Genomic DNA, 24297 nt, shown 5'->3' on the forward strand with positions numbered 1-24297 from the left:
TCCTCATAAACTGGCTCATTCTTTTCTCTCCCAAACAGTAATCCCATGACGTTAAAGTCAAAGCATGGAGGTGCTTTCTCCTTATGGACGGGAATTGGGATTTCATCAGTGAAATAGCAATCCAAGAAAATCTCGAATCCTGGTTGTCGTATGCCATTTACAACAAATGGTTCAGGAAATTCATAGCATGGATAGTCCTCTCCTTCTTTTATAAACTGACCATTAAGCGTAAGAGGGTATTGTTCCATTGGAATTGCTTTCTTTTGAATGCGAGCGTCCCTACGTGCTTTCAATTTGTCATGGGCTCGCTTGAGATCCCGATTCGGTTCAAAACCAAGTCCGAAAGTATCTAGTTTAGGGAGGCCAGGTGACTCTATCGATTTTGCTATCCCCTTCTTCTTTCCTGAGGTCTTCCCAGGGAAGTGTCCTTGTTTTTTCAGCATAGTGTTGATAATCATGTTGGAATGGGGGTTTTGGCAAAGAGATGTCCTTTCATCCTCTTGGATTAAGGAGACTTCTTCGTTAAAGCCCCATAGGTCTTCATCATCTTCATCGTGCTCCACGTTGATGATTGGATTCTCTATTTACTTGATCCTCATTGGCGAAGCATCAATGGTGATGGGGATTCCTCCAACTATAGCTTTCACTTGTTGGTGGAGAGATGAAGGGACGACCTTTAGATCATGGAGCCAAGGGCATCCTAACAACAGATTGAATGAGGCTTTGATGTCTACCACTTGAAAAGTAGTAGCATGTTCTATTGCTCCTGCCGTCACATTTATGGTTATTTTGCCAAGAGCTTGACGTCGAGTATTATCGTAAGCTCTTATTCCTTGTGTGGACGGAGTTAAATCCTCATTCTTTATGCCGAGCATCCTCGCAGTCCTAAGTGGACAGACGCTAATAGCCGATCCATTGTCTACAAGCGTCATGGGAACATTCATTCTTTTGCAAACTACTGTGAGGTTTAACGCTTTGTAGTGCTTGTCACCTTCCGGGGGTAAATCTTTATCAGAGAAGGTGATTAGATTAATTGGACTAGGGAGATCACTCGTGAGGAAGTTAGCTAGTCCCTCAGGAGTGGTATCAGAATCTATCCCGATTTTATCCAAGGCATTCATCACAGCCAACCTATGTTCTCGAGATGTTGCTAGAAGCTTCCATACATTCATCTCAACTTTTGTCTTCTTGAATTGTTTAACAATGTCATTGTCTTCGATAATAGGTATGGGAATTTGTTATACAGTAGACATGGGTTGTGTTGAAACAGGAGGTTGTATTCTCCCGGATCTTGTGAGGACGTCTATTGATGCATCTTCTTCAGCCCAAATGTCGTCTGTGGTGTATGATATGGAAGGTGAAGGTTCTAATATGTCTTTTAGATAGACATCTTCTTCATCACTGTCCCATACTCCATTAACATTTATATCCTCTTCTTGTTGAACTTGGACTAATTCCTTTCTATCAATCATTTTCTGCACCAAATCCTTGAATTTGAAGCAGTTTTCTATGGTGTGTCCTCTTGACTGATGGTATTGACAGTAATATCTATCTGTTCTTTTTAATGATTCAAATGGTCTCGGTTCGAGAGGTTTGACCTTGTCACTCTCGGAGAGCATTTTAAACATTTGTGCATACGGGATTCCAATTGGAGTATAAATTTTATTGCTCTTCTTGGGTCTTTCGGTGAATTATAAGGGAAAGTATTTTGCCTCATAAGTCGTTTTTACTGGTGTGAATTCTCTCTTAGGTTCTTGATCATATTCCTTGCGAAGTTCATTCAGAATTTTGAGAGTTTCATGGAACAGTTGTGATGTCTCCCTCAGATATAGTGTGAGTATTCGTATCTCTACCTAATTTTCTAGTTCTAGAGGATTATCCTCGACATCGAAAAAGATCTCTTCTTCTTCTTCTTCGGTCACTTTGACAGGATTAATGAGAGATGAGGGGTCAACTTCGCTTTCTTCATCGGAGATAACCAATGTGTGAGCTAGAGGTGCATTATCAATATTCGGTTTCTTACTGGCAGGAGGCAACGACAGCTTATTACTGTCAATCAGGTCTTGGATAGCTTCCTTAAGTTTCCAACAGCTTTCAGTATAATGGCCCCTACCTTGATGATACTTGCAATGTGCATTGGGGTTCCAATTAGGCGACCTTTTCTCGACTGGTGGACCTCCGAATGGTCCAATGGGAGTTATAAGACCTTTTGCATTTAGCCGATTAAACGCGGTGTCATAACTCATGCCAATAGGAGTGAAGTTTCTCCTAAACAGTTTCTTTTGTCCTTGGTTGTTCATGGCAAGGACTTCTCCTAGATTAAAGGCGTTAACATTATTTGAGTGGGCGGTTTTGGAAGAAGAAGGATTGTCGTTCTTCTTTCCTTTCCAGCCACTGTTGGAGTTATTGTTGGCAGCTTTAGATTTAGCTAAGTCATCTTCAATATTAATCCCAATATCATAAACAGCCTTAAAGGTATGAAGGTTATTTTGATATTTAAGATGTTTTGAATATTTTTCTTGGAGATTTTTAATGAACAATCTCACAGACTCTTTTTCACTTGGTACCTCAATCATTTTAGCTGAGGTTTCTCTCCACTTGTTAAAGAAAGATGTGAAGCCTTCATTCTCCTTCTACTTGAGAATTTCAAGTTCCCTATGGTCAGTTTCGACTTGAACGTTGCACTTGTACCTATCAACGAAAGCGTTTGCTATGGATTCCCAAGTACAGGTCTTTTCTTTTTCAAGAGAAAAGAACCATTGTTGGCAAACGGTCTCGAGAGATAGCGAGAAGAGAGAAGGGAAAATTTTCTTATCGATACCTTTGATACTCATTATTGTTTCAAATGCCCTTAGATGGAAGTAGGGGTTGTCGATTGCCCTAAACTTTGGGATGTCGTTGGCACTGAACTTCTGCGGAAGAAGATCCTTATCCACCGAGACCCCTTGGGATGTGAGTTCTTGAAACTTGTAGTCGCTGGACAACTTGCTTAGGCTTTCTTGCATGAGGTCCATTTGTTGTTGCTTCGCGGGATCCTCGATCTTAAGTGCGAGAAGCTTTAGTGTCTCAGTTACAGTAGCCAATTGGTTTTTGAGATCGTTAACTTCTTCCTGAGTTGCCATTATAACTCTTGCTTTCCTCTTGCGAGCTATAGGTTTGTCGAAAAGTTGGACTTGTACGAAGAGGTTATCTTTGATTAATCGTCCTTCCTTTCTTGACCACGCGCTGTAAATTAAGCCAGTTTGCATTTTAATTACTTAACTCGAATCAGTTTGACTTTATGGCTTTTGTTTTTTAAAAAAAAAAAAAAGTATGCATATTTTTAGGGAGCAATAATGTACATGTGTTTAGGGAACTTAAGTACTATTATTTATTGGAGGATTAATATCCGACTTACCCCCCTAAAAAAATGACGAAAAAAAAAACGCGCGCACACAAAACTCCCTTAATCATAGTCAAGACATGTGTAATAGTGTGTATTGAGTGTAAGTGACATGATTGGACTCTTGTGTAAGACCATGGGACTTAGTGCCTAAACTCGAATATTGATTCAATTAAGCACAATTAACCGAATTAAACAGAAAACTGAATAATTAGACATTAGGTGATGACTCGACAAATAATCCGAACTGTCGGCCAAGCGACAGGACTGGCGTCACAATATGGTGGTTGGCGCCAGACTTTTTAGTAAATGTCTGGCGCTACACACCATACAATGGCGCTACAACCCAGATTTTGGCACCAACATTGGAGCCTCGGTCTGGGACTGTTTTTGATATTATTAGTCAACTTGGGCATGCCTAAAGTCGTACTAGGTCAATTCCAATTAAAAGAAGAAAAATTTAATTGACTCGAATTAATTAATTAATTAGGCAAAGTTCTTTAAGTCATTAATTATAATCTCAACACAAATCAACAAACGGTTAGGAGGAGCATAGAATATATATGCGCAACAAATAATGCACAATTAGTCAAGTAGGCACAATATGATGCAATGAGTTCACAACCTAACCATGGCGCTAGTTCTCTAAAGTTCGGGATATGGTTTAGTCAAATAGGGTCCATGGTTAATTGTTCAGATGCACCGCGTAGAAGCCTAACCGTGAAGGGTTAACGCGTGTGGATAGAACACCGCGAGTTATTTAGAAAAAACTCACTTCCATGGTTTGGTGAATTCAACATCTCAGATGTACCCTTTGTTGCCAGGAGCATTCAATCGGGTAGATAGAGCATGAATTCCCAGAGGGTTATGTCCATATGTAGAACACATATGGGTTTCAGAAAAATGAGAAAAAATTCAATCAGGAAGTAGGATCGAGCAAACAATACGAAAAATCGGTCGAAATTAGAACGCATATTTCTGGCTCGGTATTGGGGGAAATTGTCGCCAGCAAACAGAGACTGGCGCCAACTTTTAACTGTAGCGCCTGGCGCCAATACTGGCGTCTGGCGCTACGGCTAAAAACTTGGCACCAAGCTCTGGCCCCTGACGCTACTTCCCACATGCCTCAGCAGCTTTCTGTGCTCGATAAAGTCATCCAGTTTCGCGCGGTGTTATTTCAGTCCTAGTTGTGAAAGACATTTCTCAAATTTCCTACGTGTAAAATCCTATGTTTTTGACTCATTACGGATGGTCTTTCCAATGAGAACCTTTTTATGCATATGACAATAATGTTAATCAAAATTACGCACATGAAATACTTAGAACTTTTCGAGTCTCATCCACTCATTCTAAATCATTGCCGAAACAAATTCAGGAATTAAAATAGAAATCCTCCCCAGTGTAGTCGCCAAAAACTGTAGGGAATAGTTTCAAGCCTTTAAAATCCCACTAGCTTGAACCCCACTGTGATCTTACACTAAAGTACGGTGGCGTCCAAAAGGGAAGAAGATAGAGCAAAAGAGTCGCCAACAAGTTTTTAAGGAACATGTAAATCGTTCACGAGGTGAAGGTTACACCCCTTAACGATCCAAGAGATCGTCAACTCCATAAGGTCATGAACCAAAATAGGGTTCGGGGATGAAGGTACAAATCCAACCTAAAAGAGATTGAACCTGCCCTAATAATAGGCCTCTACTTTATTCTGATCGTATTCATGTACGCTTTCTGACTAACATGCAATCAATAGGATTAACCCTAAACCTGTTTAATCTATGTTGGTTGAATATTAATGCACAAATAAACTATTATTGGCGATCACTTGAATTATAATCACAATTAACCTAACAAGATTATTAATTATCTTATCAAGCGTGATTGCAAATACCAATTCCCTTTAAACATGCAATAAAAGGTGATCAAGCAATAACAATATATAATATATATCAAGCAACATAATAAATAATCATCATCAATCATAATCATAAATGTTAGAAAGAACATAGGAAGCATCATATTTTTAATCACGCTTAATATTAAAAACACCCTAGACATGATACTAAGAATCATAATAATATAAACATGATGTCTACATCATAAAATCAATTAATCAATAAAGTACTTACTTGGATGTCTCGTACCTCTTTCTAATTACAAAATACACACGTTAGTAAATTCAAGGAAAATAATAAACAAAGCAATTAAATTAAATAATTGAAATAGAGATTTGGGACCAAACCCTCAGAAATTAAAACCTTTCACGTCTAGGGTGAAGGCAACTTCGAATATGGCTAGGTGTATCAAGATCTTGTGAATGCGGAATTTTGTGTTAAAGAATAAAGTTTAGAAAGAATGAATGAAAGATTAATGATTCATAAACTAATTTGTTTACGATTGAAGATTGTAGATGATGAATGAAAACGGAATTTATTAAAACTTAAAAATAAAAGAAGTGGTGGATGATAGATGATAATCCGTCAATCAAAACGGAGTTTTTGATACGATATTTATAGAGAAAATCAGCCAAAAAAGATAATTTATCAAAACAGAGTCTGAAGATCGCAAAAACAACTTGGCGCCAGGACCAGTGGCTAGCGCCAGGCGCCAGTGGCTGGCGTCTGGCACCAGTCCTGGTTCCAGGCGCCAAGGCCTGGGGTTGGACGCCAAACCGGCTTTTAACACGTTTTCGAAAATCTTATAATTTTACCGTATTGGAAGATAAAATAATATAATTTCAGTCGAAAATGCTATTTGATCTAATTAAAACTCTAAAGAATCCTAATTGAATTAAGAATGATAAGAACCTTCTAGAATGTTCTAGAAGACCAAAACCATTCCTAATTACATTAGGAATGATAAATCATATTAGGCCCTCCCCTAGGTCATTGGGCCGTACTTAAAACTCAAACCGGGCCCAGTTTAGTAAATTGGCCATAAATTCCTCAATATTCATCGGAATTGGGCTTATAATATATCGTTGGAAAGGTCTTTGCAAGCCCCATCTAACTATACTACTATTGGACCCATATCATGGACCAACCAAACTGGATTGGCTGTTTTCTTAAAATAAAGTTTTCAAAACAGAGAGAAGAGAAAAGAAAAGAAATAAAACTTTCCGCAACACTAGACCTTTCCACACTTTCGTTTCATTTGATTATGATTCGGCGTGAAAGACACTCATCACTGGGTTTGGTTTTGGGGAGACACAAATGGGTGTCTACAGGGGCAGGGCGGGGGGATGGGGCGGGTACAACTTAAAATCCACCCCCACCCCATCACCCATGGCGGGTATGATTTTTATTCCCATCCTCACCCTACCACCCGCCAAACCAAGCCCCATCCCGCCCTATTTAGGCGGCGATGGGGCGGGTCTCCAACTTGACCCGCCCCACTGACATCCCAAACGGAGGGAGTATATAAAAGAAAGGATTACATTTTTGGATGGTAAATAATAGTAGGCCATAAACCAGCCCAATGATCACTTCGTATATGGGTTTTTCTGCATTCCAAATATTGGACTGAGTGACTGACCCATAACTATCTATGTGTAACTGGTGGTGTATGTTTTCTGCTAATCCTCTTCTGAATTTTGTCATCTTTACTGTCACTGTCACTGTCACTATCAGAAAGAAGTGAAGAATGCTTGAGCTCCACAAAAACAAAACCCAACATTTTATTAATTTCAAAATGAGAAAATATGGCTACAATTGGTTGCCATAACAGAAAAAACTGTCGCTTTTCTTCTTCATTCTAATCCAGATATTTTATATTTTGTTGCAAAGTTAAAAACTTTGGAACATTTTGTTACTCAGATGTTTCCTATTCCTAGTGCTAAGTTATAATCACCCCTTTGCAAAATTCTTCTTTAAAAATGGCAGCAATTGCAGCAAATAGAGTAGGAATAGGACAAATTTGTCCCACTTTCAATACCCTTAATCCTAAAAAATCTCACACTCAATTTCTGGGGAAACCCCTTTTGTTTAAACCCCAATTGAGTTCATTATCCACCTTGAAATCAAGGAAAAGATGTATGGTTTTCGGTGCCGGGTTTGAGTTGTTTGACCCAGTTCGAGACCTTTTTGTGGGTGTGGGAGTTGGGTTACCTTGTACAGTTATGGAGTGTGGAGACATTATTTATAGGAGCACTTTACCAAGGTCTAATGGGTTAACACTCACTGTTCCTGGGGTGATTTTGGCTCTTGGGACAGTTTCTTACCTTTGGGCTACCCCTGGTGTGGCTCCTGGGTTTTGGGATATGTTTGTGCTTGCTTTTGTTGAAAGAATTTTCAGACCCACTTTCAAAAAGGTTGTTAAATTTATAGGGGTTTTGTGATTTTGTAGTTTTAGGATTTGTGATTGCTTAATTTGGATATGTATGGTGGTTAATTTTACTGATATTTGTTCATTTTGTTACAGGATGATTTTGTGTTGGGAAAGAAATTGGGAGAAGGGGCTTTTGGAGTTGTTTATAAGGTTTCTTTAGCCAATAACAAGAAGCCGTCTGTGAAGGTATCTTTTTTGATTGATTGTCTATGATGAGTGTATAATTTTATCTATTCTGGTTTTTATTTGGCCTAAAGGTAGTTTACTGATTGATTGATGGTGTTTGATGTATGCAACTGCGAGTGTTTGTTGTTTAGAATAAGTTTTCTGAGTTCATCAGTTAATTGTATAATTGGTAGTTCTACTGTATTTTACCAGTGATTGATTGACATACTCATGTAATGATCTTGTTCAATTGCATGGATCTTATCAATTTGTTCTTATGTGCAGTGCTTCTAGCTTTTTTTATTTTTATTTTTTATTTTATAGATTTTCATATTGCACTGGTGGTCTTTGGTTTGGAAATGATACTGTGGTAGTGTGGTGCTTATAATTTGCCTTACAGGAAGGTGATTTGGTCGTGAAAAAGGCTACTGAGTATGGTGCTGTAGAAATCTGGATGAATGAGCGTGTGCGAAGGGCTTGTGCTAGTAGTTGTGCTGATTTTTTGTATGGTTTCATGGAGGTACTGTGGTTCAGTCTTGTACCTTTTGAAAATTTGGGCTGGTACCAATTATTTGCAACTATATCTTCTTTCATATTTGTCTTCCATCTTTTTAGGTAATGTGCTGAATGTAGTTTCTTTGGACATGTCCCAGAAATCTTCTAAGAAGGAAGGTGAATATTGGCTTATATGGCGTTTTGAGGGAGAATCAACACTATCTGATTTACTGACGAGCAGGGAATTCCCTTACAATGTTGGTATTCTCTCTCATTGACCCAGTTGAACATGAATATTGTATTACAAAAATTGCGCTTTATGACACTGTCAAAAACTTGTTATTTATTCTCCTTGTCTATTATTTTGTCCATGTTTCTCAGTCTTACATTTATAGGAGGATCAAGTCGAGTTTTTAGACTCTTTTTTTTGCTTACAGTAATAATATCTTCTCATTTCAAAGGAGGGATCCCTAGCCTAGAGTCTTTTAGGCAGTAGCTGCACCTTGTTAATACCTGTGTTACTATCTTTTGAAACATTGGGTTTATGATCAATTTAAGCTATTGCAGTTGCCAAATTATGCTCTAAGGCATAGGTACCGAGTCAATCAATCAAAGCCTTAATCCCATGCTTAGGTACTGAGTATTGAGAGGAATTTGACTTCACAATGCTTGGTATATTGACACCGATTATTTATGAATTCCTGAATTTAATCTTTGATACTAATAATCCAGATATTCTTATTAGCTTTTAGAGACATAACCTTGAGATTAGGTATGGAATGCTCTATCTAGTGTTAGAGTGAGCGGAAATCTGATAGTGATGCCTTGCTATGCTTTAGAAATGTAGTACGAAGTATTGATTTTTTTGAAGCTTCCTACTAAAGACTTCCACCTGATCCATTTGGTCATTGTTTAGGTCTTCAGTCATTTTATTTTTTTTATTTTTTTTATTTTTTTTTGAGGAAAGGTCTTCAATCATTATTGAACTTCTTTGTCATTTTTTTTCAAAAAATATTTGTTGATTAAGGTCATCTATCGGTATTGGGACAGAATTAACAATGACCATGTTAGGTTAAAAACCTTGTTTTGCAGTAGGGGTTGTTTATGATTACTTCAGTAGAGATCTTTATTGGCTGCACATTCTGAATTGCAAAAAAAATTAAGATCATCCAATATGGAGTCTGCTGTTGGCAGGTTTTGGAAGGTGTTGCTGTATGCAGTGTAAAAAATTAGTACAGTATTAGACTAATATTGCACTAGTTATTAGTTAAAGATAATAGTACCTTCTTGGTTGCATGTAATTGTATAATTGAGCTAACAAAGTAATAGTAATCATTGAAGTGAATCTTTACTAAGTAATGAATTAATCAAAGTGATGGACAAACAAAGCTAGAGACAAGTTCTCATATATAATTGAGAGCAATGTATAAAAATGCTCAAGGCATACCTAGGCAATAGGTGTACGCCTTGTTGAAGTGAGGTGTACTTAATTAAATATTTTTTTAAAAAAATTGGTATAAAAGAGAAAGTTGTGTGCTTTGCCTTAGATATATAAAAAGCACTTGACCCAAATCACTTAGCTCCCCAGTGGCTAAGGTGCGCTTATTTGTACTCTGTTTGTGAGGGGATTCAGGGGAAGTGCATAGTGCGCAACTAAAGTGATTCAAATGTAAGAAAGCTGCATTGGTGATGATTCTGTGTTTGTTTTATTAATCTTACCGCTTCAGATAGTTGCAATAGGTATGCCACTATGCCTTGAAGAGATAAACGATGGAAGGCTTGATGTTGCAATCTGACTCGAATTACTGTGAACCTTGTTTGTATTTAAAGTATGCCATCTTGCATAAGCATCTATCTATTCATAGTTCTAGGGTAAGTGGATATTACTCAATGCTGTAATGAATCACCTGAACAAATCATACACAAAGGAGTTGTTGGTCTGAACAACTTTTCTTCAGAGTTCAGACTAGTTTCACATGTGTAAATACCTACCAAATAAATAATTGTGCTGGTTTGAAACTTGTCTTCTGTTATAAGATGTCTGAGGATTAAGGTTTTATTAGAGCTATAGGGTCGTGAACATGGTGGCCTTATGCTGTTTGATACCATGTAAGGATACAAAGATTCTGGTTATCATAATTGGTTGTAGCTTCTTTTGGCTATGAAGAACTGCATTAGATTACCTTAAGGTCATTAGCATACATTCACAATGTGAATGTCAATTATTTACTAGTTAGAAAATCGGGTTGCTGATCTTGTTTACAAACAGATACCTGCTATATGTGTTAAAGGTAAAAGGTTTTAGTCAAATTTAGCTCCATACAATTCATCAATGAGACTCTGGTGTTATTTTTTTCATTGCTCCAGTTTGACATTGTAGGAAAACTTCCTAAAGGTAAATACTGTAATAAAATGTTAAAATGAAGTGAAGGGTTGCAGCGCCTGCCGCCTGGGAAGGTTTACCTTTAGTTGTTATCAACCCTTCACTTTATTTTGCTTTGGAAACCTTCCTTAAGGTAAATACTGTAATAAAATGAGGAGATGTGCTTTGGTTGACAATGTTTAAGAAGGTTGTTCCTCGTAAGTATATCAACTTTGTTTATATGTATCGAGATGTCAAAACAAATGTATAGATTTGCGGGGGAGTGAGGATTTCACTATTATGAATTTATGATTGGACTATACCAAGGTCTGACATTAAGTCCTTTCCTTTTAGCAACAATATTTGATGAATTAACAAAATCTATCCAAGGTGAGACGACACCTTAGTGTATGCTGTTTACAAGACGATATTGTATTGATTGATGAGACTAGAGTTGGGTTGATACCAAATTAGAGCAGTAAAGGTAAAATCTAGAACTCAGGAAGGCTAAGTACATGGAATGTAGATTTAGCACTACAAGGAAGTTGGGTGGGTATATAGTAACATTGGATGGTAAGGAAGTGCCCATAAGCTAGTGCTTTTTACCTTAGGTTTGTTTTGCAAAAGAGTGGAGCAATTGACCAAGATCCCACATGATTAATTCTGGTTGGTTCAAATGGAGAGGTTTTGTGTGACCATGGCTTACCTTTGAAGTTGAAGGGGAAAATCTATCAGACGGCTATCACACCAACGTTGTTATATGGATCAAAATGTTCGGGAAGGATCATATTAGGAAGATAATGTATATTGAGATGGATGTGTAATAGAAACGAAAATATTAAGAGGGAAGTTAGAGTAGCGGACATTGAGGATAGGCGGAGATCAGAAGATGCACCAGTAAGAAAAGTTGAGGGTTAGTTTTTAACTTTTGACATTTAATGATGGCAATTAGCAAAATGCTTTATGGCTTGAGGGTTGAGGCTATGGGTGTGGGAATAGTTGGCTAGCATTTATCAGGCTTTTCAAGAAGCTTTGCATTAGCTTTGGCTGTGGTTACCATCTATAAATAATGACAATACAAAAGCAATATGCATAGCTGCATCTGTTGTTGATCTAGAGAAGGCTGTTTTTGATTTCGGAAGATAAAAGAGGGATTGAGAAATCGCCGACCAAGTAATGATGGGAATTTTAGAAATTTACAATAAGCGTAGGGGTGGTGAACCATTAATCGAGTGTTATAAATCTTATAATTATGATGCTATTTTTGATATTTGTTATATATACTTTGTACTATATATACCACTTGTATAAAACACTTGCTGGAAAGTTCAAAAGTCTACTATGTGGGTCATTGTGGCTTCTTTGGGTCAGCTTTTGTGTTATATATATTAGCCTAGTGAAGCCCTGTATGCTACGAGTGAAGAACTAAAAAAGTACAACACTATTATTATTAATGTCATATATTACATTGGGCTTTTGGGAGAAGGCCCTTTCTTGAAATAATGCTGTTTTTTTGGCTGTAATATATCCTATTGGGTACTGTTTATGCTCGTATAATCTTTGACTATTATGTCCATTATGGCTTATTGGCTGTATTTATTTGTAGTTCTGGTCATTTGGAGCACCTAGTAGAGGTATTGGTAGATGTAATAATTTCAAAAAAAAATTCTAGAAAGAGGAGTCTCTAATGCTACGTTTTCTTATACACTGTCATCGTAAGTTTCAGGGGTTGAATGGTGCTACAACTAGTGTCTTTTTGTGCTTATCTTTGCTGTGCATGGTTATTACTTCTCAGTTATTTGGTGATTTAAACATTGACAGTGAAAGAAAATGCTGAAATTGATTGTGATTTGGAGGATCATAGAAGTTTCTTATAGTGCACTGATTAGCAGATATGATATTTGGCTAGCACTATTGCGTTTTATGTTTCTCATAGGTCAGAGGCTCATAGCACAATTATCATGAACTCTGACAGTATGCTCTCTGATTAAGTGTTACTTTCCTCCAGTTTATGGACTTATTTTGGATGGGTCTCATTTACACATGATTCCTTGAAATTGCAATGGAAAGATTGACAAGAATTTATGCGGTTGCTTGTTTTCCATGGTATTATAGGCTGAAACAATGATTCTTGGAAAAGTACAAAACTTGCCAAAGGGATTAGAGCGGGAGAATAGAATCATACAAACAATAATGAAGCAACTTCTATTTGCGTTGGACGGTCTTCACTCAACTGGAATTGTTCACAGAGACATAAAGCCTCAGAACATTATTTTCTCTGAAGGTAACGGTTATGACTATGCTGTCCTTTTTATTCTGGTTTCATTCTTCTCTGATTTTCTCCCTGCTGCTATTGACATTTTCCAGGTACCCGTACATTCAAGATTATTGATCTTGGGGCTGCAGCAGATCTACGAGTAGGCATTAACTATGTTCCCAAAGAGTTCCTTTTGGATCCAAGGTGAATTAATTTCCTGTATATTTTGTTTCTTTATCTGTCTAGCCTCTAGGAACTGGCTTATAGTTTATTTGCCAATTTCTTCATAATGATTTAGAAGGTCTCGCATGTAGCATCTTTAAAAAGGCGTTTTATATGATTCCAGTCAATATTAAAAACTTTGACAGGTCATTCCATTTTGCGAATGAACACAACATTAGTGGGCTCTTGTCCATGGTTTTGTTAATTGAATTTTGTACTTATCACATCCATATTCCTTATCGGTCTTCGTCTTATGAGATTAATGATCATGTCTTTTCTGGTTAGATATGCTGCACCAGAGCAATATATCATGAGCACTCAAACTCCTTCAGCACCATCACCTCCTGTGGCTGCTGCACTTTCCCCAGTCCTATGGCAGGTCCTGCACTGTTTAGAATCTATTTGACTTATAAGTATGCTTTATAGTAAATATCATGCTATGATTCGTCTTCTTAAACTACTGAGGATTTTGTGCTTGACAGTTAAATTTGCCGGATAGATTTGACATATACAGTGCTGGTCTCATATTCCTTCAAATGGTAAGCAACAACTCCGGTTTATTTTGTGAAGCCTCTAGAGCATCTTGATGTTCTCTTTAAAAGTGCTTTTTCTTTTGCTGTATGGCCTGTACCCACTTTACTTTCTAAGCTAAATTTGTCTGGTCAGATGTTTTAATTTGACACATGCTGGACAGCTTGAGCAAAGGTACTTGAAATACGTTGTAGTTACACGATTCAAAATAATATCATCTTATTCATTTGCAAATGGCTTGAAAATCCTAATATTTCTGTTATGAAAGTCACAAACTTATAGTTGTCTTGCTATGCGATTTTCTAGTGGTTTTACTGGATGATGAAGGAAAAATAGACTTCAGTGTACATGGTCTTTTTCCCTGCCGATTACTCTGATTTTGTATTGTTCTTTGTGATCCCTCCCCTGGAAAGAGAAAAGATACTCAAGATAATGGCAGAAATTTGCAAAGTTTCAGACAGTGTATTTAGCTTCTTGATACCTTACATTCATACAATCCATCCTAAAACTGATGGAAATTGCGTGATCAAAGGATGTATATCGCCTTTGAGATTCATTATCTGATTGGAACTCCATAAGCAGGATTTATGTGGCTAGTTAATACACATGTACCTGCTACCAAGATGAATATGTTATTTGTAACAATAGTTTCAGTTCTTTCCTCTATCTGCATTATTTTTTCTGGTTGATGTATGAATTTCATCTGATATTTTCCATGGGCAGGCCTTCCCTTCATTGCGTTCTGACAGTAACCTTATCCAGTTCAACCGTCAGTTGAAGAGGTGTGGATATGATTTAAATGCATGGAGAGCTTCAGTTGAGCCACGAGCGGCACCTGATCTCAAAAGAGGCTTTGAGCTGTTAGATTTAGATGGAGGGATTGGATGGGAGTTGCTGACTTCTATGGTTCGATACAAAGCACGACAACGGCTGAGTGCAAAAGCTGCCCTAGCCTACCCATATTTCGATAGGGAAGGCCTCTTGGCTTTGTCCTTCATGCAAAATCTTAGGTTGCAGTTATTCCGGGCCACCCAAAAGGATTATGGTGAGGCTGCAAAATGGATCACTCAGTTGATGGCCAGATCAGGAACAACAAAGGATGGTGGATTTACAGAAGCTCAGCTGCAGGAACTCAGGGTATGCATATGGTGGAATGATTTTCCTTTATTTTTTCATTTTCATTTTTTAAAAAAATGAGGCACATATTGCCATTGGTGGATATATAAACATGCATGTGCATGCACACATACACAAACTCACACACACTTACACTTTATATGTATATGTTTTGACTTTTGAATTAGATCAGCACATCTTAAAATGCATACATGTATGTAGCCAAGTTCATATATTTCTGATACAAAACAGAGTTACTTTTTTTTGAACTGCAGGTTTTTTTTAAGATAAAAATTTATTGTATTTTTCAGAGAAGTTTTTTTAAGTTCAAAAGGTTATTTCCAGTTGATCTTTTCCAATTTTATAGTTTGACTCTAAAAATTGTAGGTTTTCATCCTTAAGTATTTGAGGTTCATTTGTGTGCAGTTTAGGACCTGTACTCATTTTAAGAGATGTATTTGTATGCAGAGTAGGCCTGAATATTAGACGGATTCATGGGCATAAAACCCATTGAATTACTTGCCCAACAGCCCACAGCACAACCAACTATTTTTGTTGGTCATATTTTCTGGAATTGGCCAAAGGCATGTTATGCTGTTGCAGTGAGCAAAAGCTGACAGGCTTACCATTTTATTTTTAGTTGGATTTTCCTAGAAGTGGGTCTACAATCTTAATTAGTAGTAAAAAAAAGTAAATTTTAATTCCAAGTGATAGAGAGCAAAGAGTGCTCTTTTACCTAGAAAACTGTCTCTACTCTTTATAACATTAATATTGGAGAAAGGCCTCGAAATCATGTAGAGGTGGATGATAGTTTTTTTGTTATCTCTAAATGGAAATTAAGAAAGTAGTGTTTATGATGGAGGGTGTATCTATATTTCCACTACCGAAATAAAAGTTTTACAAGTTTTCTTTCAACGATTGTAATGTAATCTGGTTCATGTCATGAAGGAGATAAAGCCACAAAAGAAGGGAGGTGCACAAAGAAACGCTCTAGCATCGGTTCTCCGGATACAGAGAAAGATCATTAAAACACTTAATGAGAGCATCGACGAACTCAACCAGACAAGGAAGAGCATGTGGTGGAGCAGGTGGATCCCTAAAGAGGAGTGAGGACTGTATATATACTATATACAACAAGTTGACTTTATCTGTAAAGTTTGTAAATCTTTTAACTGTTATCTGGTCCAGACTTAAAGTGGTTGCTGTCAGATTTTTTTTTCTTATTGGATATTTGTTATGGATTTTTTCATATACAGTTAGCAATTATGTACAGGTTACACTGTAGTGAATTCAGCACTATAATTCAGAACATTCACTGTCAGAAAAGAAACAGAAGATTGCATACATGTCTAGGTTGTTTTATACATTTGCATAATTTTAATGTTACTGCAACTGTTGTCTTCTGCACTTCCTTTCTCCATAATTCTGCAAATCTGCTGTCTATGCATTATTGAAACTTGTACGGTTTAAATGCAGATAATGTACCATATGATAGTTCAGTTATCTAAAAGCATATCTCTGTTTTCATGCTATAATATGTTTGTTGTTCAGATCTTCAGATTCTAGAGAGAGTGGAGCTGACATGAGCATCAGTTACTCACGTGTAACATATAATTTTCCCATCTCATAGAAGGTGGATTCAATTTGTGTACTCCATAGAATGAATAATTAGAACTTAATAATTAGGATTGAGTATTCCTAGCTAAACTTGACTTAGTGGTAAGGATTGTATACATCAATTTTAAGGCGGGGGCTCATCCTACTAGGGTGGGATCCTTCATCATTCTCTCATTTGACTCATTTCTCAAAATGTTTAATCAGCTAACTCGAGCCAGTTTGACCTGAGTGGAGTTTGGCGGAGTTTGGCCCAATAGGATAGCTCTTTATTTAAAATGCACTTGTAACATGATCCAATTTAAACTTAAAGTGTACTTCACCAAACCCCTATAAACTAACATGACTAATATTGATAACTATATAATGATAAATCAATTAACAATAAACCTTTGACCAACCTTAATGGCTTCAATCAAATTGATCCAAACCAACTACTAATTTGCCACCTCTACTATTCTACCGAAAGTCATGATTACTGTCGATTTTCTCATTCTTTATTTTAACAACATTGATATTATCTTATCAATTTATTTAGAAATTTACATAATCAAAATTTAATCTCAAAAGCATAGTAACAATGATATACTGCCTCCGTTAATTATTATGTGCAAGAAATGAATATTATTTTTGAGATATAAAATATTCCTTTGTTGCACATAATAATTACCGGAGGTAGTAGAAAGAATTATGAAACAATTGATACATAATTGGAGCATTACCTTGTCTTATCTAGCATTAACTCACCATTGCACATAATTCTAGCAATCAGTTGCCACTATTGACAAAATCCAATTTAGTGTGGCCATATTAACCTATTATCTTGCAATATCTGAAAAATCAATTAGATTTTTTTTTTTTCCCATAAATGTGTCTGCCCTTAAAACACTTGAAACTAACACTAAAAGCCACACATTACAGAGTGTACAATCAAATTTTAGAAAGAGAAAACATTTTTGTTTTTCTTAAGAAAAATAAATAAAAAGATTTAGAGTTAGATCCTGTTGTTGATAAAATTTTCAAGGCTATTGATATTTGTGGAGCCTACTGATTAAGAAGTGGCATTAGGTATATTAAAAAATTGTCGGCTAAAATGCATAAATTTGTTGTTTGATTCATTTTCATTGAATGTATACAAATGAAAAATTAATTAGAGAAAAACCAATGCACCAACAAGTAACAACCTACCCACATGTACCACTTTGGTAAGCCTTTGGACATATTTGGACAATATTGAGTAATAACCCATTACTACTTGGGTCCCATTTGGGCCATCCTTCGGGTCCTAGACAGTTAATATGCTTCTCTTGTTTTGGTTTACTAATTTCAATATATCATCATCATCTACTCCTCCGACATCTTGTTATCACATCTTATTACACGTACACCGCGTTCTTTTGGACTTATTTTGTTCAGTTATGCTTTTTTCAACTTAGTTCTATACTATTATTTTCATTTAGTTCAGTTCAGTTTAGTTTAGTTTAGTTTATTCAAAAGAATGTGGTCTGATAAGTTTGTTTTTCTTAGAGCATCCCCAATGGCAAGCTACAATGCTCTGTAGCTTGCTTTTTCACATCAATTTCTAAGCTACAGCACATTTAAGCAACAAATTGTTCCAATGATAAACCACAACATATTGTATTTTGCAAATAATAAAATTATAAAAAAATTAAAAATAAATATACAAATGTTACAATATGAGTGAAGTTTATTTGTTTCTTTTTCAATCAAGCATGTAGCTTGTTTGGGCTACAATTACTTACATGTTGCTCAAATTTTTTGTTCTCCAATGGTAAGTATGTAGCTAAAAACTTTATTTAAATTGCAAGCAAGTCCTTATAATTGAACCATTGGAGATGGTCTTAGAAGTCTTCATAGCGATAGTTGATCTTTCTAAATGTATAGAAAGGTTAATGAATAGTTAAGTGACTAATCCTTGGATAAAAGACGATTACACGTGAATTGTTTCAACCACTAATCCACTCAATCAATTATAGACTTTAGGAACATACGAATATTAATAAAAATGCTACTCAACTCTAAACAAGAAAAAAAAAAAAAAGTTTTAAGGTTTGAAATTGTTGCTTTTAAAATTAATAAGACTCAGCAATCTCTCACCAAATTCTCAACCTTCCTATCATAACCACCACCTCTAGGCTCTAGCCTCTATGATGTTGTTCAACCATCACAATTGCATGAAACATACTTGGCAAAATTAAAGAGTTGGGAAACACATTGGGCATAAGAGTAAAGTCAAGTTAAAGTTTTTGGTAGGACAATTCTTCTAATGGATAAGATCATAAGATCAAAGTAAGGGTGAAATGTCAAACTCAATAATTTAGTTGAAGAAAAAACATGCTAGAAAAAAACTTCATGTTGGATTTATATTTTCGCGTGTTTACTTCTGTTCTCTCTTTAACCGTATTCATTTTTTTTATTGGCTCAACTCTTAATCCTCATGGCTTGAGACATTTTAATTGATATAAGCTTAATAATAACACATATTATATTTAATTTATATTATACGACTAATATCAATTTATGTATTATCCGCCACTGCTTTTATTTATTTAATCCTAGCTATGTAGTCCATAATAGTAACCTATATTATACGACTAATATCAATTAATCTTATTGATATTTTTACTTAATTTTTAGAATGAAAAGGAAAAATACATGTGATATAACAAGTTTCTTTAGTCCTAAAATTCATCCTCCTCCATAAAATCATCCTCCGTCACAAAATATTCCTTCACAAAATCAACTTTTTGGATCGATTGATGACGGCAACCCAACATCCATAAAATCTTGAATCCGCCCTGGTTAGAATCATAATTGGATACGTGAAACCATGTTTTGTTCTTTATCAACCTTACTTCATAGCCAAACCTAAAAGAATAATAAGTGTATTGGTTTGGGCACAAAAACATCTTCTGCAACTTTCGTGTGCACGACTAATAAGCCCTTATTTTTTGGAGGGGTTGGCATCCAAGGCAATCTCCTCTGTTGAAGCGAGATTTCTTTCCTTGCGTGCCCTTTTTCGGAATCCACTTGCCATTACTCGATATCGTTTTTCCCTTGCATTGATATTCCGTCTACATTACTATCTTTTTGCGACTATTTTCAAATTAAAAAAAAAAGTTATTTTATTATACATCTGTTTTTATTTATTATCATTATTTGTTTGTATAAAGAGTTACAAACAACAAATAATATGAACAAGATTCATCAACTAAGGTTGAATTTCATTATATACAAGTATAATTTTACATTTCAATTGTAAGTTGATCTATCCCAAGTCCCAATATCATATATGAGGATAAGATAAAAGCTAATACTCAGTTCATTTTGAGGATGTTGATGCTAAATACTCCATACATTGGGGAACCAATTGAGCAACAAACTTTGTGGCATTTTTAGGGCAATTGAAGGCTAACTTGTTGTCAAGACAGATTCTTACGTGGATAGTAAATTTTATTTTTTATATTCTCCCACTATTTTTTACCGTTGACTTTTTTGTAAGAGAATCACCTCCATCAAAAGTTTAAAACCAAAAGAACATTAGAGATGAAAGGGAGTACTACAATCTTGATAGAAGACTATCCCTAACTTTTATGTATTTTTCCATCTTATTAAAAAAGAAATTAAAATGAGGATATTATTACATGGTATATGAATATATATATCCCTTCCCATTATTGTAAAATTACATCATCGGACTTTTCACACTATTTAAGACACGTGTTAAAATATAAATATCCCTAATTCTATAAGCTAACTATAAAAATAATACTCATATTTTTTATAATGTCAAAGTAGACATTGGAAAGATCTAACAAAACCTCAAATACCTATATTATTTCTTATGATGGATTATTGAGAATTTTGTGGCTAGACATTAAATTCTAATGAGACAATTTTTAAAGGACATAGGAGCATAAACAACAAATAAGTTTTTATCATTCTACTCTCTATTTACTTGGCCTTTTCCGTTTTGTTTATATTGTAACACTGAGTACCATTTTTTAAAATTTAATAAATATTGCATCATGTTTTGTTTTTGTATTAGTGTGTATATGTGCGTTTTTAATAAAAATGTTCATTTTTAACTTATTTTGTTACAGTTATTAACGAATCCTTAACTTTATTTTTCTTTTTTCATTATATTGTTTTCTATGTTTATTTCTCGCTATCTCTCCATCATTAAAGTCAGTGGCGGATCTAGGATTTTCGAACTGGTGAGTCACCATCAACAACTAATCACTTGTTTCAATCCAAAAATTATATATATGTATATATAAAAATATATTTCACCAAAATGATTTCAATCCAAAAATAGGACATAAAAATCCATACTACAATAGTACTTAAAAATTCAATCTTACAAGTCGAGAGTACGTACTCCAAATAAATAATATGTTACAAATAAATAGTACTATAAAATTATTACATTAAATTAACTTTATTGTACAAGAATTATTAACAAATTATACGCAGTACACAAAAAATAAAATAAAAAAATAAAATAGTGAGATAATTTAAGAGACCTTTTATTAAAATAGTGAGATAACTTAAAAAAAATTAAATATAACAAGTCTCTTTAATGAAAAAGAAAGTAGCGCAACAAATATTCATATACAATATCAGCAGAAAAGAGACCTGTTATCTAAATAACCGGTCTCTTTGTTATTTAAAAAAATCTAACAGCATTAGGCAGCAGTAGCAGCAAAGAGACCGCCTATCTATAACAGGAGGTCTCTTTGATATTTTTTTTTTTTTGCTGGTGAGTCACGTGACTCACCATGCACCTACATAGTTCCGCCCCTGATTAAAGTACAGTACGTGTCTCTCTACATATTACTCCATGCAATATTAGGAGAACATAAAAAAGTATTACTTGCTCCGAAATTTCAAATGATGGTATTATGAGAGCTACACACATGATCCATATAGAAAACTAGCAACTTTTTGAGTACATCCCAATGTGGTAATATGGTGGAAGCGTAAACTTGAAGTCTTGTAGAGTTGTAGATGTTCGATTACGGATCGGAGAAGGTTTTTTTTTCTTCGTTTTGTTTTTTAAAAGGAAAAACTACTTCAGATTATATTCTTATAAAACAGCAACAGTCTATAATAAAGAGGAAAATTTGTCAATTGCAACCATTTAAAGTTCGTATTTTGCAAATTGCAGCCATTTAAAAAAAAATTTGCAAATTGCAGTCCAAAAGTTCGTATAAATTATAAATTGCAGCCCAATTCAACTTTTTCATCGGTTTACAAGTTGAAAAATCTTCGGTTAAGGTTTTAGGGGTTATTTTAGTTTATAAAGGACCGAATTGAGCTCGAAATTAGCAAAAAAATAACGTAAGTGTCTCATTTTTACAGTTTACCACAAATCGATACATTTTTGTTACGCAAAACGAGGAACTTAGGGCCTGTTCCGATTGACTGAACTCAGCTGAACTGAACTGAACTGAACTGAACTGAGCTGAACTGAACTGAGCTGAACTGAACTTATTAATTAGTGATTTTTAACTACGGATTAATGATCTTTGATTATTTATTGATTATTTATTACTATACATATGTGTATATACAAATGTACATATTAAAATATTTACGAAAAATATACTATATAATTATAATTATAAAAAGTATGGAAAATATATTATAAAATGTATGGAAAATATATTAAAAACTTGAAACCTCTAAACATTTTAAACACATATACTATTTAATTTAAAAATAAAATAGTATTAGGACAAAAGAACACAAAACACTTACATGTATCTAACCCATTTAAACAAATTTTAAGTTGTGTAGTACTCTAATTTTCTCAATGAGATTAACATTAGAAATATGTATCAAAAAAATAGAACCATTTGAACAATGAATTGTATCAATATTATTATTATTATTATTATTATTATTATTATTATTATTGTTGTTGTTGTTGTTGTTGTTGTTGTTGTTGTTGTTTTTGTTGTTGTTGTCGTTGTAATAAGAGCTTAAAAGAATGAAATTTGGCTTTATATCATTAGCAATATCATTAGACATAAATTAAGAGCTGAGCTGAACTGAACTGAACTGAACTGAATTTCAACGGAACAGAACAGACCCTTACATTATTTTTTTTGCTAATTCTTAGCTCAATCCGGAATCCTAAGGGATAAAATGGACCCTAAAACCTTAACCGAAGATTTTTTGACATGTAAACCGATGAAAAAGTTGAATCGGGCTGCAATTTACAATTTATACGAACTTTTGAGCTGCAAATTGCAATTTTGTTTTTAAATGGGCAATTTGCAAAATTTCCTAATAAAGATAGGTTTTTTTTTTTTTTTTGTTCAAGGATAGGATAGCTTATTATTCATGTGCCTAACAAATTAGTCAATGAACACCAAGCAAATTTACTAGTATCGGCCATATATTGTTCTAGATTTTAATTGAGTATATTTAATGCTTATATATAATAAGTATATTTAATGCTTATATACAGCCCTTAGGGTTACATATACAATTTCTAAGAGTATATTTAATGCTTATATATAGGCCTTAGGGAGTTAGGGCTACATATAGCATTACCCAATTTTTAATGAGAAAAATAGTGCGTTTTTTGTGTGGCCGGCTAACATACATCAAAATACGGATTTAGTAAAACCTCTGACTGATTGAGTAAATCCTGATCGATGAAACCCTGTCTGACTAAGTAACCACTAACTGACTTGATGAGTAACCGATCGAGTAAACCTTGACCAAGTACACTGGATCATACGGTGTGGTCAACTACATATGAAAATTTTGTGTTAAAATGGTTGTTATTTCTTTTTATTTATTTATTTGAGGTTAAACAAAACAAAGAAGCATGGAGCAATTTAGGCATATAGCCTAATTCTTATAGCAAGCACGATTATAATCAAACCAAATGGCGGTCAAAATCCAGATGTCAATAATATGACAACTGTAATTGTCATATATATATTCATAAACATAAGAAATTTATTAAAAAAAAAAAAGGTTAAATCCTGCAAACCACTGTACGTAAATCGAGATTATCATATCTTAATTATAATAATTAGCATTGTTATTAGTGGGAGAATATTATGGAACGCATTAATTATAAAGAAAGTATGCTTCATTTTAAAGGAACAAGAAGAACAAGTACATAAAGGTTAATACTCTGTTCTTAAAAGATTGTCTCATTACAATATTTTTTTTGGTATAATTCTATAAACTTTAATCATGAAAAACTATTGCGCATAATTTATAAGAAAATAATTTAGTCACTTGAAATTTTATTGAATTTATTTTATTGTATGTTTTTTAATGTTAAGTTTTTAAGTTATACTATCATAAATAGATAAAAAATAAAAATCTTTAAAAGACGAAAAGAGTAACTAAAACCTTATAATGTCATGCTACTAGATTCAAACTTTGGAGTAGATGATCCATATTTCAATGAGGGTGTCAATCACGAGATGTTCACGTGCAATTCTGACTACCTTGTTCTTTCGGGAAAAAATATTGGTATTTTTTTTTATGTTTTAATTTTTTACTATAGATGAAGCCCAGTTTAAGACAGTTCAAACTGACTTAGAAAATCTTAAAATAATTCTGCAAATCAGGGATTAATATAAATTAAAATTCTTCTTACATCTGGTTTCAACTTGAAGTTCCAATGCTTTAGGGTATCTTTTACTCCACCTCTTAACCTCTTTTCCCAAGTAATGCATGCTCAATTTTTCTCACCTTGGTTCTTTTGATAACTTCAATTCAAGTGCACCATACACTAAAGATATTGCCAAAAAGAAAGGAAAATATATTACTCTCTTC

The 24297-nt window shown here is 34.6% G+C and overlaps 1 protein-coding gene across 1 annotated transcript; it reads left to right on the forward strand.

The window, feature by feature from the left end:
- The first annotated feature begins 7071 nt into the window (after nt 1-7071).
- On the forward strand, nt 7072-16257 carry LOC110720025 (serine/threonine-protein kinase STN7, chloroplastic-like). Its single transcript, XM_021899032.1, has 10 exons — nt 7072-7685; nt 7796-7888; nt 8268-8387; nt 8521-8619; nt 12840-13008; nt 13092-13185; nt 13489-13582; nt 13686-13742; nt 14458-14871; nt 15799-16257. The coding sequence occupies exons 1-10, from the start codon at nt 7251-7253 to the stop codon at nt 15958-15960; spliced, it is 1737 nt and encodes a 578-aa protein (XP_021754724.1). The 5' UTR covers nt 7072-7250; the 3' UTR covers nt 15961-16257.
- The last annotated feature ends 8040 nt before the right edge of the window (nt 16258-24297 follow it).

Source organism: Chenopodium quinoa, unplaced genomic scaffold (assembly GCF_001683475.1).
Source record: "Chenopodium quinoa cultivar QQ74 unplaced genomic scaffold, ASM168347v1, whole genome shotgun sequence".
NCBI lineage: Eukaryota > Viridiplantae > Streptophyta > Magnoliopsida > Caryophyllales > Amaranthaceae > Chenopodium > Chenopodium quinoa.